At 28.9% G+C, this 15,663-nt stretch overlaps 1 protein-coding gene across 1 annotated transcript; it reads right to left on the reverse strand.

Annotated features, from left to right (window-relative positions):
• Positions 1-917: 917 nt before the first annotated feature.
• On the reverse strand, positions 918-2,205 carry LOC113555845. The gene is made up of 4 exons (XM_026960409.1): positions 2,144-2,205; positions 1,783-1,987; positions 1,376-1,616; positions 918-1,279 (listed from the first exon to the last, which is right to left on the reverse strand). The coding sequence occupies exons 1-4, from the start codon at positions 2,203-2,205 to the stop codon at positions 918-920; spliced, it is 870 nt and encodes a 289-aa protein (XP_026816210.1).
• Positions 2,206-15,663: the final 13,458 nt, after the last annotated feature.

Consider the following 15,663-nt stretch of genomic DNA (forward strand, 5'->3'; position numbering starts at 1 on the left):
TTCTCTTAAGTTTATGTACGCACTAATGTCTTGAGAATCGAAATTTATTGATGTAGAAACTAAATTTTCATTTTCGATGTTTTTGATTTTTCCTATGTTGTCAGTATCATACAGTATTGTAGCTATCTTTGGCAATTTATTTGTTTTTAATTGGAACAAATCCGTTATTTTTCCTAACCTTTTCATCTTCTACAAATTATAATGGAATTTATATTACTAATAAATAATATATATATATATATATATATATATTAATTTATTATACAAAAATTAGTATAAAATATTATACTTACGTGATAATATTGTATTATAAATCTTTTAATGTTGTTCACTGTATAGTTAACTTGGTCGAAATGAACCATGTTTAATTCTTTTGCGTGGCTACACGGAACATATTTTATATCGAAAATTCGGAGATAATGTACAATAGCTGTTATCGTACACGCGCGACAATCAATCACGCGTATTTGTATAGGTATACGGAATTCCTATATATCGCTCCACGCGTGTTTTACGATAGTGATGCAAAGACACCAGGTCCATGTAAACTTAGCTTAATCAAGTTCCGCATATATATTATATTATGTAACAACTTTGATTATTTTTCTGGGGGGGGATAAACAACCAGTGCCGCAACTTGGTTATTTAGGGCCCCAGGGCGAAATTAAACTATGGGTCCTATAACCTAACTTATAACTATGTAGAATATATAATATAAAATACTATTACATATATATTTTTTTATCAATAAAACTAAAAGGTATGATAAATGATAAATGATTATTATTTTGTTTTTTAACTATTAAATTTTATGCCATGGAAATAATATCTATATGTTATATAATTATTATATATATCTTTATTTGAACAATGTTTTATGTAAATTAACAATTTAAAAAATAATGATATATTAATAATCAATCAAATTTCATTCTTCTTGCTTTCATGTTTGAAAAATTTGTAATAATTTTTTCTATATCCATATCTTTTGTACGACCCTGATCGATATTTAAAACTGAAATATTAGACAGCCGCTCTTGTCCAATTGAGCTCCTTAAGTAGTTTTTTATTATCTTAAGTTTTGAAAAAGATCTTTCTGCGGTTGCAACCGTAACCGGCAATGTCAAATAAATTATACATGCTCCTAATACTTCAGAATAACTTGTAGCAAAGTTATTTTCAAGAATAAACGAGGTCAGTGCTTGGATACTATTTAAATTTTTATTACTTCTAATTTCTTTGATTGATAGCAGTTGACTTGTTAAATCAGAACTTATATCTGATTGATACATTTGTATGAAATCATATGATTCTTTAACAGTAATTTCACTTGGTCTTAAAAGTGATTAAGGTTTCAAAAAATTGAAGATATTACAAACATTATGTAAGCCTTTAAAACGAAATTTAAGTTGACTTATTATTGGTTCAACAATTGGTAAAAATACTTTAACTTTAAAATTATGTTGTGTAATATTTATCCTTCTGTCACCATCTACTTCATCAAAAAACAGTTTTGCTTTTTTTTGGCGAACCTCTTTGTCATCTGTTGGAATACCCCATTTAATTGCCAAGTTTCTTGCATTTTCAACTACACTACAGTAGTCATTTCTTAGTTGCTGCATACAAGTATAGGCATCAGTTAATCAATCTAATTCTTTCTGGAGGTCAATATCTTTCTGCTGCAAGGGTTTAGAGACACCGTGCAAAGGACGCAATACTCGTTCCCACAAACATAACATGAATAAAAATTCAAAAGATTCTATTTTTTTTTATTGAAATAGCCATATGTTTTTCATCAGCTTTACTACTTGGTAAACTTAAGTATGTTAATGATTTTATAACTTCGATATACCTTTCTTTTAATGCCGATACTGATGAATGCCTAGCCTCCCAGCGAGTAGTACAAACTTTTTTTAGTACTTTAAGTCTGATTGTTATAGCAGTTTTATCACCAAATGCAATTAAAGCCCATTTAGGACAACTAGAACTAAAAAAATTAAAAATGGACTGTAAGGTTGTAAAAAAGTTGGATGCAACTTGTTTTGATTTAACTGCATCACAAATCACCAAGTTAAGCTTATGTGCACATCAGTGTACATAATGCTCATTTGACACAACGGAAGATATTCTTTGCTGCACTCACGAATAAACTCCACTCATCACTGCAGCACCATCATAACCCTGGCCTCGACAATGTTTAGACATCTAAATTGTATTTTTTTAATACGTCGTAAATAAGATTTTCATAATTTTGTGAGCCATGTTTCTTTAATTCAAAAAAAGATTCTTTTACCTCAATTGATTTAGTTCCGTAGTTTAAAACAACATAACGCAGTATAACACTCGGTCAATTTTTGTTATATCTTGTGTAGAATCTAACATTATTGAGTAATATTTAGATATTTTTACTTCATTTTCTAATATATTTAATACTTCTGATGATAATAAATTAATTAATTCATTTTAAATTTTCCAACTCAGATATTTTATTTTATTATTTTCATTATTCAATAGATTATTTAAAACAGGATCAAAATCTGCCATCAGCCTTACAGTCCTGATAAAGTTTCCTTCTGTAGTATTTATTTTAGTTTTACTGTTTTCATTTCCTCAAAGTGCAATATTCCCTGCAGTTAAAAATAAAATAATTTTGACTAATCTAATTCTCCAAAAATTAGCTTCTGTAACAATTTTATCTTCTATATGTTTATCTATAGTTTCGTTTTTTAACCAACGTACACGGTTTTCAGTGGCTTGAATGTGCTGTTGAGAGATTTCATGTGTTCCAATTTTTTCTCCAATATTGTGCCAATCATTAATTCCTGATATCCAATTTATTTTTAAATTGCTATTTTTCCTATCAGCGAAAAGCCAACACGTTTTACAATATGTACAATCTAAAATAACTGAATAGCATATCCATGTTCTGGATATACGCAGCCTGTGTTTGTGGTTTTGTAATAAAACTGTACTGAAAATCGTCTAAGGATACATTAACAATCAGGGCTGTATGGAAATTCAATGTTTACAGGTTTACATGGTCCATTCAATAAAATACTTCTCTTCAAATCAGATTTTACAATATCAAACTCTCTAAAATGTCCCCGGTCAGTTGGATAATCAGTTGTTAAATCTAAACCTATAAATAAAACAAAATGTACTATAAAATTATAAGGTAATGAATATCAAAATGATCGAACTATTTTAAAGTTATATAAATATCTACATACATTTAATATAAATTAAAAAGGATTTAATAATGTACCTAATTATTAATATTAATTTATTTATTAGACCTAATTTATATTTTTACATTTTTACATTTTAATAATTTTATGAAGTATAATTTACCTGGTTTATCAATAATGTTTAATTCAACATGATCACAAGTTACAGACAAATCCACATTAGTATTTGTATTTGTTGTATTATTAATTAAATTAATACAATTGTTAACTAAAATATATATAAAAAAAAAAAAATTATTTACAGTTGTGTACGGAATGTAATATTATATTAACTAAATAAATGTAAAAAAATTATAACTATATTGCTTTTAAGATTTTAAGTTTTAAGTATTTACCTGTATTATCCACATTATTCCTTACTAAAAACATCTATCTAACATATATCTTCCTCTTTTTTAAGTTTCATTTTTCTTTTTGCCGAACCACTAAGATGTTTTGACATTTTTACAAAAAATATTGTGAAAATAACTAATAAGTAAAAAATACGTCACAAATAATACACGTTAAGTTGGGTAATGGGTAGTAAATTCAGAATTGGTAAGTTATAAATTAATAACTTGTGTTAAATCAAAACAAAACAAATGATGTTTTAATTCTATTTTTATTTTGTGGTATTATAATAATATAAGAAGACAATTTGTAAATATTCAGTGTAGCCAACCAGTTAAGCTTTTCAGTGTTTTTTCATAAAATAATCAATTAAATATATATATATAATAATTAATTATATCCACGATATCGTGATTATATCTGTGTAATTTTTAAAATAAGATAAATACGTCGTATAATAGCGTTATCATCTGCTTTATATTTACATTTTTTCAATTCAAAAATTGTTGTTAACATTTTTATAATTAAAAACTAGGAAAAATTAATAATCGGTGGATCATTTATGGGCCCCTTCAAAAAATAAATTTAGGCCCTTTGGCAGGGCTCTACCCTGCCTGCCCTGGTGCTAGTTGCGGCACTGTAAACAACCATTGCACGTCCTATGAAAGCTCTTTGAGTCATAGGTAGTTCTAAAAAATAATTATAAAAACTTAAGAGAATTTGTATTTACTGGTAAAATTTACGTACGAATTTAATTTAAACATTTTTCAAATCATACCTTGGATTTACTAGGAAATAAAAAAATAAAAGTCATATACGAGGTATGTTCCCAAAATCAAAGTCACAACGCTCTTAGCGCCAAAAGGAATTGTTTTTTTCCCTTAGTTTTTAGCACTCTTAGTATAGCGTTGTTCTTACACTTTCGCTTTGATGTTTGGTTTTTATCTCAAATGCATTAAGAGTGGATGCTTTAAATCCAACCTTAATGTAAAAAATAATTTAGTTTTTATTTCAGTAGGTATTTGTATTTTTTTTTGCTTGATAAAGTTTGACCCCTTAAATTGCATTATATATTTATTGCATGATAAACAATTTTCACTAATACTTCAAAAAATAATCTTTTTCAGTTTTCAAATATTTTTTTCAATAAAGTAATACGAAGACGAAATTAAAATTTAATTTATAGAAAAAAATATAATAATTTAAATACAATACCTACATGTAGCAGTTGTAGCAAATGTATTATACTTTTTATTGTTTTGGATTATCTGCAACACCCTTGTAAATTTATACTAGTTTTTAATTGAAAACTATCTATTCCGCTCTTTTGTTTTTTTCTGTTAGATAATGATATATTTAAAAAGTAGAAGTATACTTTAATTAGGTACACAGTACGGAGAAATCAATTACAAAATGTACCATCCATTTCCTTCAGAAAAATAATTAATGAAAAGTGATAGAGGAACATCAGTTGAATATACAACAAGGTACAAAAATAAGTGCAGTTGTTTAGAGAGACAACATATTAGTTACATTACTCTCTACATATGTTAAATAGCAACCAAAAAATGAAGTAAAACAATTTTTTAAAGCACAAAAGAAGTTAGTAAAAATTTCATGTGCAAGCTTTGTTATTGTATACAATAAACATATGGGCGGCGATTATCTACTAGATGCAAATATAGGTAGATATAAAATAAAAATGAGGACCATAAAGTGGTATATGCGTTTATTTTATCATCTCTTAGATTTGATTGTTGATAATTCTTGGATTTTATATAAAAAAGTATTTGAACAAAAAAAATTAGAAGGAAAGACAATGTCTCTTTTTCAGTTTAGAGAAGATCTAGGCATTTCTTTATGCACTACTGGTAAAATATGTACTCCTACATGAGGCCTTTAAAAAGGTCTGATCCAAAAAGAGTTAAAACGATGAATCATATTCCAGATAGAAAAAGATTTTGTTATGTAAGTCACTGGCAAAATAGACTGATACAAGACAAAGATGCAATGTGTTGGATTGTAAAGGTTTTACTTTTGTAGAAGTTCTAAGTGCAAAAAGAGTATATGTTTTAACAAGAACAAAAACTGTTTAAATATCATTTATCATGATCTCAAAAGAAACTAAAGAATCCAAATTGTTTTTGTTTATTTTTTGTTTTAATTAATTGTAATTTGTTAATTTGTTGACTTCAAAAAAAGATTTTTCACATTCATATAAATATTATATTGTTTTTCTATTAGGTGTTTTGTATTATTTTTGTTTTCTATTCAAAGATTTGATTTTACTTTTGGAAACTATTTAAATGTTTAATATACTAATAATTTTTATTTTGTTGACTAATAAATAATTATTTACATAATGTTTATTATTTATAAAATTGTTTATCAACTATTTGTTGATATTATATAAAGGTTTTTCACATTTATGTAAAGTATAAATATTATATTTTTTTTCTATTATTATGTATTATTCTTTTTTCTATTCAAATATATATATATATATATATATATATATATATATTAATATTAGTAGCTACTTTCATATCTTTTTATTAAATAGGTATTAGTGTTTATTTTCTTAACTTTTTTATAGAAAACAACATTTTTAATTTTATTGTTACAGTGAAAAAGTGTAAAAAAAATTCATAGTTCAGCGCTATACAATGCTATTTAAAAATTAGCGGGTACTTCGTTTAAATATAATTGCAAATATGCAACATGAATTTAAGTTTATATTTAAGTCTTAATAAAATAAAAATTTATTTTTTATTTATATTTCTCAAACTCAATGAGTATTAAGTAATTTAAAAATGTTTTAATTTTAAAAAGTCATGCTGTTAAGGGATCATACAGAGTGTAACTCGTCTATTTGACAAATATATATTTATTATTATTATATTTATACGATTCTATAGTATTTTTTTCTACTCTGTCCTGGATTTACTTGATGAAATTATGGCAACCTTACTCGTATTGTTATAATAACATAATTTTAATGCCTTAAGTGCATATGATATAATATAAGTATATACATTGCAATTGTAATTTTATGTCTTTGCAGATCAATAACCATTCAACGCTAAATAATTTAAACGAAATAAGATTTAACATGAATATGGTTTATATACAATGCCTGTATTGGAAACATGGTACTTGGTCATCTAAAGGAATGGAGATTGGTCATGATAGTTCGGTTGAAGGAAATGTTCAGTGTTATACATATCATTTGTCGATGTTTAAAAGTTCAATTTTTGTGATACCTGACTTAATAAATCCACTCGATGAAATTCATTTATTTTCAACTATAGCAAACAATATGGTTTGCCTAATACTAGTAATGATAATTTTTATTTTGTATTTTGTTTTGCTGTATTGGTCCAGTGTTAATGACAAAAAAGATATATTCACGGTGAGAAAATTTAACAGACTTGACAATTTCTTATAATACTCAAATTGTGTTTTTAGAACCGTATAATAATTCTTGACGACAACTATATGGGCGAAGATGAAGTATATTTAGTGACTGTATACACGGGACATTTGCTCGGATCTGGAACTTCGGCTAATGTATGCATTGAATTGAATGGAACCATTTGTAAAAGTAGAGTGAGTGCATACAATTCTTGAAAAATAAATAACTTGAAGTTAATTATTATTTTAATACGATTGAAAATATTACATGAACCATATTTAACAGATTGGCTTATGTTAACGAGCTAATATATTGATTTAGATTTAAAAGTATTTAGTAGGTCATTTAAGACAGTCATGTTTAAGCATGGATCTTATAAGTTTATTGATCATACTGTGTTCTACTCAAGTTATATATTTATTACATTGCAACTTTGTTTTTATTTGCTCATACTTTCCATCCTTTCTAGTTTCTACACTATAATCACAAATCCAACTCTTTCCTCATTATTTCAGATCTTATCTAGAAAATTCTGTAATTAAAGTAGGCTCAGAATTTTCAAACCCAGTACCCAGCCTGGCTGGCATACCCAGGATGCCGTGCTATTTCACCTCCAATTCTTTACAACATATAAGCCGCTGACCAACCAATTTCTCCTTATACCTCAGTAGCTGAATTTGCCGATGACAAAATCATCTTTACTTCTAATGAAAACCCTTTTGTCGTCTGCCAAACATCTGCAAAATCATCTAAATGACATGGAAGTATGGTATTCAAACTGGAAAATAAAATTAAACAATGAAAAGTCTTCACATATAACCTTTACCCTAAAACAAGGCGTAGTCTCTTCAGTCTCCCTGACAAATAAACAATCCAAACTAAACCTTAATAATAAACTATTGGTTTACAAAACCTAACCCTACTGAAGCCCATTTGGGTTTATGGTATCCAATTATGGAAAGCTGCTAAAAAATCAAATATTGACAAAATGCAAACGTTTCAATCAATATCACTTCGTATAAATTACCAACATTCTCTTCTACGTTACAAACCATACTCCACACTCAGATCTTTGACTACAAACTGATGCCTATGTGGCCACATCCTCTTACAAGCGGTACCACTCTTGCCTTACAAACCATCCCAATTCACTTATCCTCGCCCTCAATTCCGCAAACATTTCTGGTAATCCACCGAGAAGATTAAAGAGGCACTGGTGTCGCGATTTAATTAGGTAAATTCGTTACTTAAATAATTACAAAAAAAAAAAAATAATAACAACTTGTATGTATAAGGAGTATATGTAAAATAGCCTAACAAATATCACGTCGTGTGTTACTGATGGGTAGCTACTCCCTTCACGCTTTCACAGTTAACTTGTATTTACATATGCCGATTGTAAATATTATTGCAGATTGTATGTATATATTCCAATAAATGTTGAAAAAAAATAAATAATAACACCTGCTCATCTAACAATATTTTTAGTTGAAATTATTCAATTAAAATCTTTTATATTCTACATCATACAAGATAAATTTATTCTACAATGTGCGGAAATGGGTCCTTACGTTTTAAAGACTGCAGTTTTAGAATTTATAATTAATAGTCGATTCGGTTCTTGGTGGGTGAGTCACGGCAGTCACCGGCAGTTTCCATGAAGCAAACTATAGCTGATTCACCCTTATTGTATTTCTATGTTAACATGTACTATACAATTATTATTATGGTATTGACTACCATTGTCCATACAAAGAAAGAATGGATTACCATTTATACAAACACAATTGTACTTGTTTATGGACTGTTTTGTTGAAAATAAATAATTTTCTTAATATATACCTAGTCTAATCAAAATTAATATTTAAGCCTCATTGGCTCCATAGTTTGGATAACTACCCGACGATGCAGCGTTCCAATGACGACTGGTTCATTATTTTTACACCTCAGAGCCTCGGAGAACTTCAATCCATTCATATTTGGCATGACAATTATGGCACAAATCCAGATTGGTATTGTCAAGAAATTATAGTAACGGAGGTACGTAACAATAAACTTTGGGTGTTTGAAGTCGAACAATGGTTTTCAATTCGAGAGTCTATGAGAAACATTGAACACACAATTTACATCTCAAACTCACAAAACAACTGGACAAAAAAAATTAGAAAAAATGTTGAAATGGGAATACGAGAGAATCATTTGTGGGCCAGTGTGTTTATACGGTAAATATTGATTTTCTTAACAATAGTAATACTAACAAAATATAGCAAATACAATATATTATATATGTGAGATTTGTGACCAACTAACATAACATACTGTTATGTTAATTTATATAATAGCTGAATAGGGAACGGCTCCAATTTTTGGCAACTTAATGTTTTATTATTCGATTGAATAATTGTTCTTTAAAAAATACTTTTATTTTTTTAAGCTAATTTATTTTTATATACCAGTGTAAATTTAGTCTTTGGCACTTGGTTTAAAAATGTTTGTACTTCATAGATAATCTAACTACCTATTACAAAAATTAACAAATATTAAATTGATTCGTTTTTAACTAAACAAAATAAAATAACTGTAAGTAACTTAACTTGAGTACCTATCTAATAACCTTATAATTAAATATTAAAATAACAAAAACTAATTTTCTTTTCCGCCGACGGGACGAGAGCAGGTCGAAGCCTGGTTCGAGTAAATCTTCTTGAATAGTATAATCTGTATTAATGTACCGCACGACTAAGCATGATTGAGATGTATGTGATATATCCGTTGTTTTGTCAAATATAATACTATAATAAGGAGACAGCTTTACTTTGTTTTTTAATATTAACGATAATTTACTACAGATGGATAAAATTTCATTTTGTGTAGTCTTACTGATATAAGTAGCTTTGGAACTTGTATTTTTTAAATGTTCTTCTAATTCCTTATCGCCAGACGGCTGACTCTATTCAAAATTTTAATATTTCTTGAAAATTTCCTTCATTCAATTTGGAAGATACTAATTCGTCATTTCTAAAGAAAGGTCCGTCATCCCGATGACCTCTAAAAAGTATATTCTGGCGAGCTAAAAATAATACCGACTTAATAATGGGGCGCAACCTATTTCTATTTTCTTTTATTTGTTTCACACGGTTAGAATTTATCTGCCCAACAACTTCAAGAGATGGTTTTTCATATGTTTTTATAAAATCCTGCGCTTTCAAAACTGATTCATTGTGATATTTAGTTGTTTCATGGGAGTGAAGATCTCCCGTGTTTCCCATCAAATGTTTAAAACGTAATGGTTTATTAACTAGTAAACTATAGAAAAATAAAAAAGCATACATTTTGACCGGGCAAAAAAAGACCTTGCACGCACACGCTTACACTCACAGCATCTAGGGCTGTAAAGTTAAACCTTCACATATATAATATTATATGCAAATACCTATTTTAAATGAATACACATGTTGACTAATGCCAATTTGATTTTTCACACAACAGTCATCCGAGGTCTCCTATAACCCGATGCCAGAGGCTTAGTGTTATGTTGTGTACCATTTTATGTTTAATGTTATCCAGTATGATGTTCTACGAAAAAGTCCACAGTAATGATAGCAATAAAGACATACGTTATTATAATTATTGATTGTTAATGTTTTATCATCATATTTAGCAAACGAAGAAAACTTTCAAAAATTTGAATTAAAATCAAGAGAAATTATAATAGCCATACAAAGTGGAATAATACAGTTCTTATTAACATTCGGGGTACATAAATGTTTTCGGTAAAAATGAACTATAAATTATTTGTTTATTTATTTTAAATAAAATATATTTCATTTAAATATGTATAGAAAAGGTAGAGTTGAACAATTGAATAAAATAACACACAACACGGGACCGCAAGAAAAGGAAATATCCGATAATGGACATCGTGCGTAGTATACTCGTACTTGGACTATTTTCATGAAATAAATAATTTTATTTCTCATCAGTCAACACATTTTATGTTGTTATAGAATCAATTTCAAAAAAGACGTTCGATTTTATTATTGGGCGTTTGATTGAAAATAAATTATACTATCCAGTTCATACTGAAATGATAACGGAAATACGTCAATGGAATTATTGGTTTATAATAGGATGGCAAGTATATATAAGATGATTTTTGTGATATTATTTACTAATAAGATATTAATCGTCAACATAAATATCTATGTATTCTAGGACTTGTTGCGTTATAATTTATGTAATAACTGTGTTTTTCATAATTCTATACGGTTTAAAATTTGGTCGAGTAAAAAGCCTCTGTTGGCTTACATCGATAACAATTGGAATTCTTCAAGGAATTGTGGTATCGTCGCCGTTTAAGATCATATTAATGAGTGCTGTCATTGCAGCATATAATTCAAGAACTGTAATTTGAGTTTAATGTCAATTTAATGACGTTTAATTTACTGTAATTTATTTTCTAGAACCAAAGTATGACGTTCAGGTATAATTTGACGTTACGCAGATATAGGGAAAAAACGCGAACGTTTTTACAAGACGTCGAGTATGTGAGGGCGATTAGAAATTACCGAAGACGAAGGTATTTCTACGAACCATTGACCAGAAAAACCGTAAAAGTAAGATGTTTAAAGTCTATAGGTATCAGTAGTTGTTACTGACCGATATTTTCACAATATGAAGATTTTAAGAGAACGGAGAAAATTAACAGTTGACTATAAAAACGCAATAACGGACGGGGTCATTTGTATGGTTTTGATATTAACATCTTTGGGTTTCCTTCATAATCTAAAAGTATTTAGTAGTAAAAACGATAAATACCGAGCCAACCAATTAGTGTCTGCATACTTAGAACGTGGATCTGCATCAAACAATCGACAAATTACGTCGGACAAGTAAATTTTTGCTATTTTTTTTTCGTATTAAGTTAATTGCGTTTTGTTCTTTTTTAGTTTAAAAAATGTCTTATTGTTTAAGTTATTAAAATCATTACATTCATTGGAGCTATACAATGGCGTTTCAATTGCCAACGACACGATAGATACAATAAAATGTACGTACACGATATTATAACCTTTAATGTATAAATTAACGTTTGATTTTATAATTATTTTGATATCTGTCTACTCAAGACGACAAAAGAGGGTGGTTTGGTCTATACAACAGTAGGCTGGTCGGCGGGGGTGTTAGATTCAGACAAAAACGAGTAAATACAAACGGTGAGATTGATCACGGTAATTATGGCGCTGGGTGGACAGAATACGATGGTAAAGTAATATCAAACAATCCGTGGACGTACTCGAAACCGACGAACCTTAGGAACTTTCTGTTGTATGGTATTTATTTAAGAATACAATAAAACGATATGTTAAAACAATGTTAACAGTGATTTATTTTTACCACATTAATAGCGAATAATAACATTACCTAACCTTACCCCAGCAAACGGTTTTAACCTGTACCTATAGTAAAAGTAAGAGTATTTAACGTGACATAATCATTGCAGAAAATCGGATGGTATCGGACGACGAAGCAGGCTATGAACTGCATGTAGCTGGTGGTTTAATTAATGGAAAGTTAACTATTGACAAACATATGAAACAAAAATGGTTGGACGCAAGAGTCAGAAGATTTTATGTGAGATTTCAGATCTACACACCTGGCGTGGACTTGATAACCGTTGTTGAAATACGAGTGAAAACTGACTGTGGACTTATGTACACGATTATTACTGACGTGAGTGCATCTAGGATTTAGGTTAAGCCGTTAAGCAGACGTCGTACCTGCATGTGTTGTATCTATCTTACTAACGCAATACTAAAATATATATTAGCCAATTTCTATTATGTGTGTTTGGTTTAAATATTAGAATGAAATAACCTTTAATCAAATTTAAAAGTAAAAACATTGTCTGTGTACTGTGGGTGGGCTTTTACGATATTTAAATTTTTAAACAAGTTATGAGTATGTAAAATATTAAATTAAAAGCGTATTGCATATTTAGTGTTATATTTTTTTTAAATGTTTAAATCCGATTAACATGAATAAATAAATCCTCACCATAAATAACTAATGTAATTCACGTTATTTTACAATATTTAGTTACTATATATTTTTTAGATTGGTTCTGATTATTATATTATATTATCAGTGTCCCTTCTGAGGTCTAGAGCATCCAAATTAAGCATAATCTCAATATAGATTAGTCATGCTTTTAAGGCCGACCCCAAAACAAGAACTTAGTGTTAAAAATTCTCTAACCGACGTTGGTACTGCAGGTGGTACAAACGGTGCCGGCAAGTTCAGTAATTGCAGGATGGGACACTTTTGTATTCACAATGACTGCATCAGGTTTGCTATTGATAGCAGGTGCCGCATGTTTGCTTGTACGTGCGTTCCAGTGGTCCAACCACCGGCGATGGACACAGTGGTCAGCAGCATACGACGTGCTACTGATTGTGTTAGTGACCGCTACGGTGGCTGCATTATATAAGCGGCTAACTATTATGAAACAAGCAACTGCTGAACTATCTTTGTTTACAAATGATGTGTACGTGGACTTGTGGCCAGCATGCTATATGCATACGGTTTGCACGTTCTTCACAACCATCCTAACAGTTGCAGCGCTACTGAAGATCTCAAGAATACTGTGGATAAGACGTGAATGGCTACGTAAACGGACGCAGTAGGTGTTGTGAATTACCATTAAAGTTGTAGTTATCGTTACACATCATTCGTTTTTCACATATTTGTGTGGTTGTTTTGTTGAACTTTTTTTGATTGTTTGGAAATTTAATTAAAAATACCGGTATTTTAATCGATGAACCTTCTAAATATATCAACTTCACAAATAGCTGTTTCCCAATCAAGTTCGACAAGTTTTGAATAACTCTCTTCTATTGATATACCAGCAGAAGGGGAAATAAATACAACACTTATAAGAACTTGATCAGGAGAAATACGAGTGAATAAATGTTCTACATTTGATCTACCGAGGAGAATATGTTTGACTAAGAAAATCCTTAATGGCGACGAGAACGTAAGGGGATTGCAAACGGACAGTTTTTAAGTAGTTAAATATAGGCAATAATATAAGTATATGTGTGCGATCCGTACTGGAGTATGTGTAGTAAATGATCATTAGTGTTAGTCACACTACCAGCCATAAGGGAAAATAGTGCGGGCAAAGGTTTTAATGACAGGTGGCTAGTGGCTACTAGTTGCGTCCCGCGGTAAAAATTTTCGAACTGCGGCCCGAGTTTTTTTGGGTTACATATGAATTGCAGCCCGAAATTTAAATTTAAATTAATTGAAGTATGTAAATTAAATGAAAAAGGCTTCATTTTCCTAATTTACTTCACATTTTTATACAGACTAATAATTGTCTGTAGCATTAGTAGATACTGCAGATAAGTTAAAAATATAACTTATAAATTATAAATATAATTAAGTAAAATTCGTATCATTCGTAGGTGTCAATTATATTTTTAAAGTGAGTGCTTCTTAATTTTATATAGGTAAAGGTAACAAAAGGATTGTTTCAGAACATCGATGAATATAAAACTATTAGGATGAGCAGTATAGAATAAAGCGTTGAATTTCGAATGATCTAGAATTTAAAAAAAACTTGGGCCGCAACTCGTCATTACCAAAAAAAAAAACCCTGGCCGCAACTCGTCTGTACCCAAAATAAATTCGGGCCGCAATTCGGATTAGACCTTTTTTCGTTGATATCTCCAGGACGCAACTAGTAAGCAGCCCTAATGACATATTATTTTATAATGGGTGATAATAACATCTGTTATTGTCGAGGTTGTTGTATAATGGTTGTAAATAATAATAAAGAATTATTCAATTATTACAAAATAATCAAATCTAAATAAAATGAAGAAAACAATTACCTATACATAAAAAAATATATTTCATGATGTAATGATAAATGATACTATAAAGCGTATAAAGATATAATTTATTTATTAATATAAATATTAAATACCTATAGGTATATTAAAATATATTATATTTTAAGTATGTTTAATTTAGGGTTAATTATTTCTAGCAATAAGTGATTAAAGTAAAACTCCGACAAAATTATTACCATTTTATTTTTCCAAAATGTATTATCACGTTCTATTTTATCAACACAAATTCCTATAATGATACAAAAAGTTGAAATTGAAATCACGCTTTTTTCCAGGGCCTGATTTAGGCATTTTGTGGCCTTAGGCAAAATATAGCATAATATATAGCCATAGCAGTGGTGTAAAAGGGCCCACAGACCCTGTGTTGCGAGAGAGGGCACGGTAATTTGGGCCTTTGGTCAAAATAAAAAAAAAAATTGAATAATTGCTTTTTTCAAATTAAATTAGTGTTAATCTATGCGCAATTTAGATATAAACATGATAGTTGACAAATTTGCCCAAAAAAACTTTTAAGAAGGTATACAAAACATATTTCTCAACAATTCAATAATATTATAATAGTTACAATACAAGTTTTCTTTGATATTTTTACAATTCATTTGATAGATATGAAAATAATTTTTTATAGGTGTTGAGTACTAGTGTCATAACATTTATTTGTATAAATAACATTGTTTAAATAATAAAAACTTACAACTATTTTGATACCAATTTGGCTATTTTTTTTTTATTTTATTAGTTCTTTTTGTTT

This window comes from Rhopalosiphum maidis, chromosome 3 (genome assembly GCF_003676215.2).
Source record: "Rhopalosiphum maidis isolate BTI-1 chromosome 3, ASM367621v3, whole genome shotgun sequence".
Taxonomy (NCBI): Eukaryota; Metazoa; Arthropoda; class Insecta; order Hemiptera; family Aphididae; genus Rhopalosiphum; species Rhopalosiphum maidis.

What these genes read in the sequence shown, in the direction of transcription:
- LOC113555845 (XM_026960409.1), bottom strand. Translation starts at nt 2,205, where the DNA reads ATGTCTAAACATTGTCGAGGCCAGGGTTATGATGGTGCTGCAGTGATG. An exon ending in GTGATGAGTGGAGTTTATTC is followed by an intron (nt 1,988 to 2,143) that starts GTGAGTGCAGCA and finishes TAATTTTTTTAG; the next exon opens with TTCTAGTTGTCCTAAATGGG. An exon ending in AAGCTGATGAAAAACATATG is followed by an intron (nt 1,617 to 1,782) that starts GCTATTTCAATA and finishes ACTTGTATGCAG; the next exon opens with CAACTAAGAAATGACTACTG.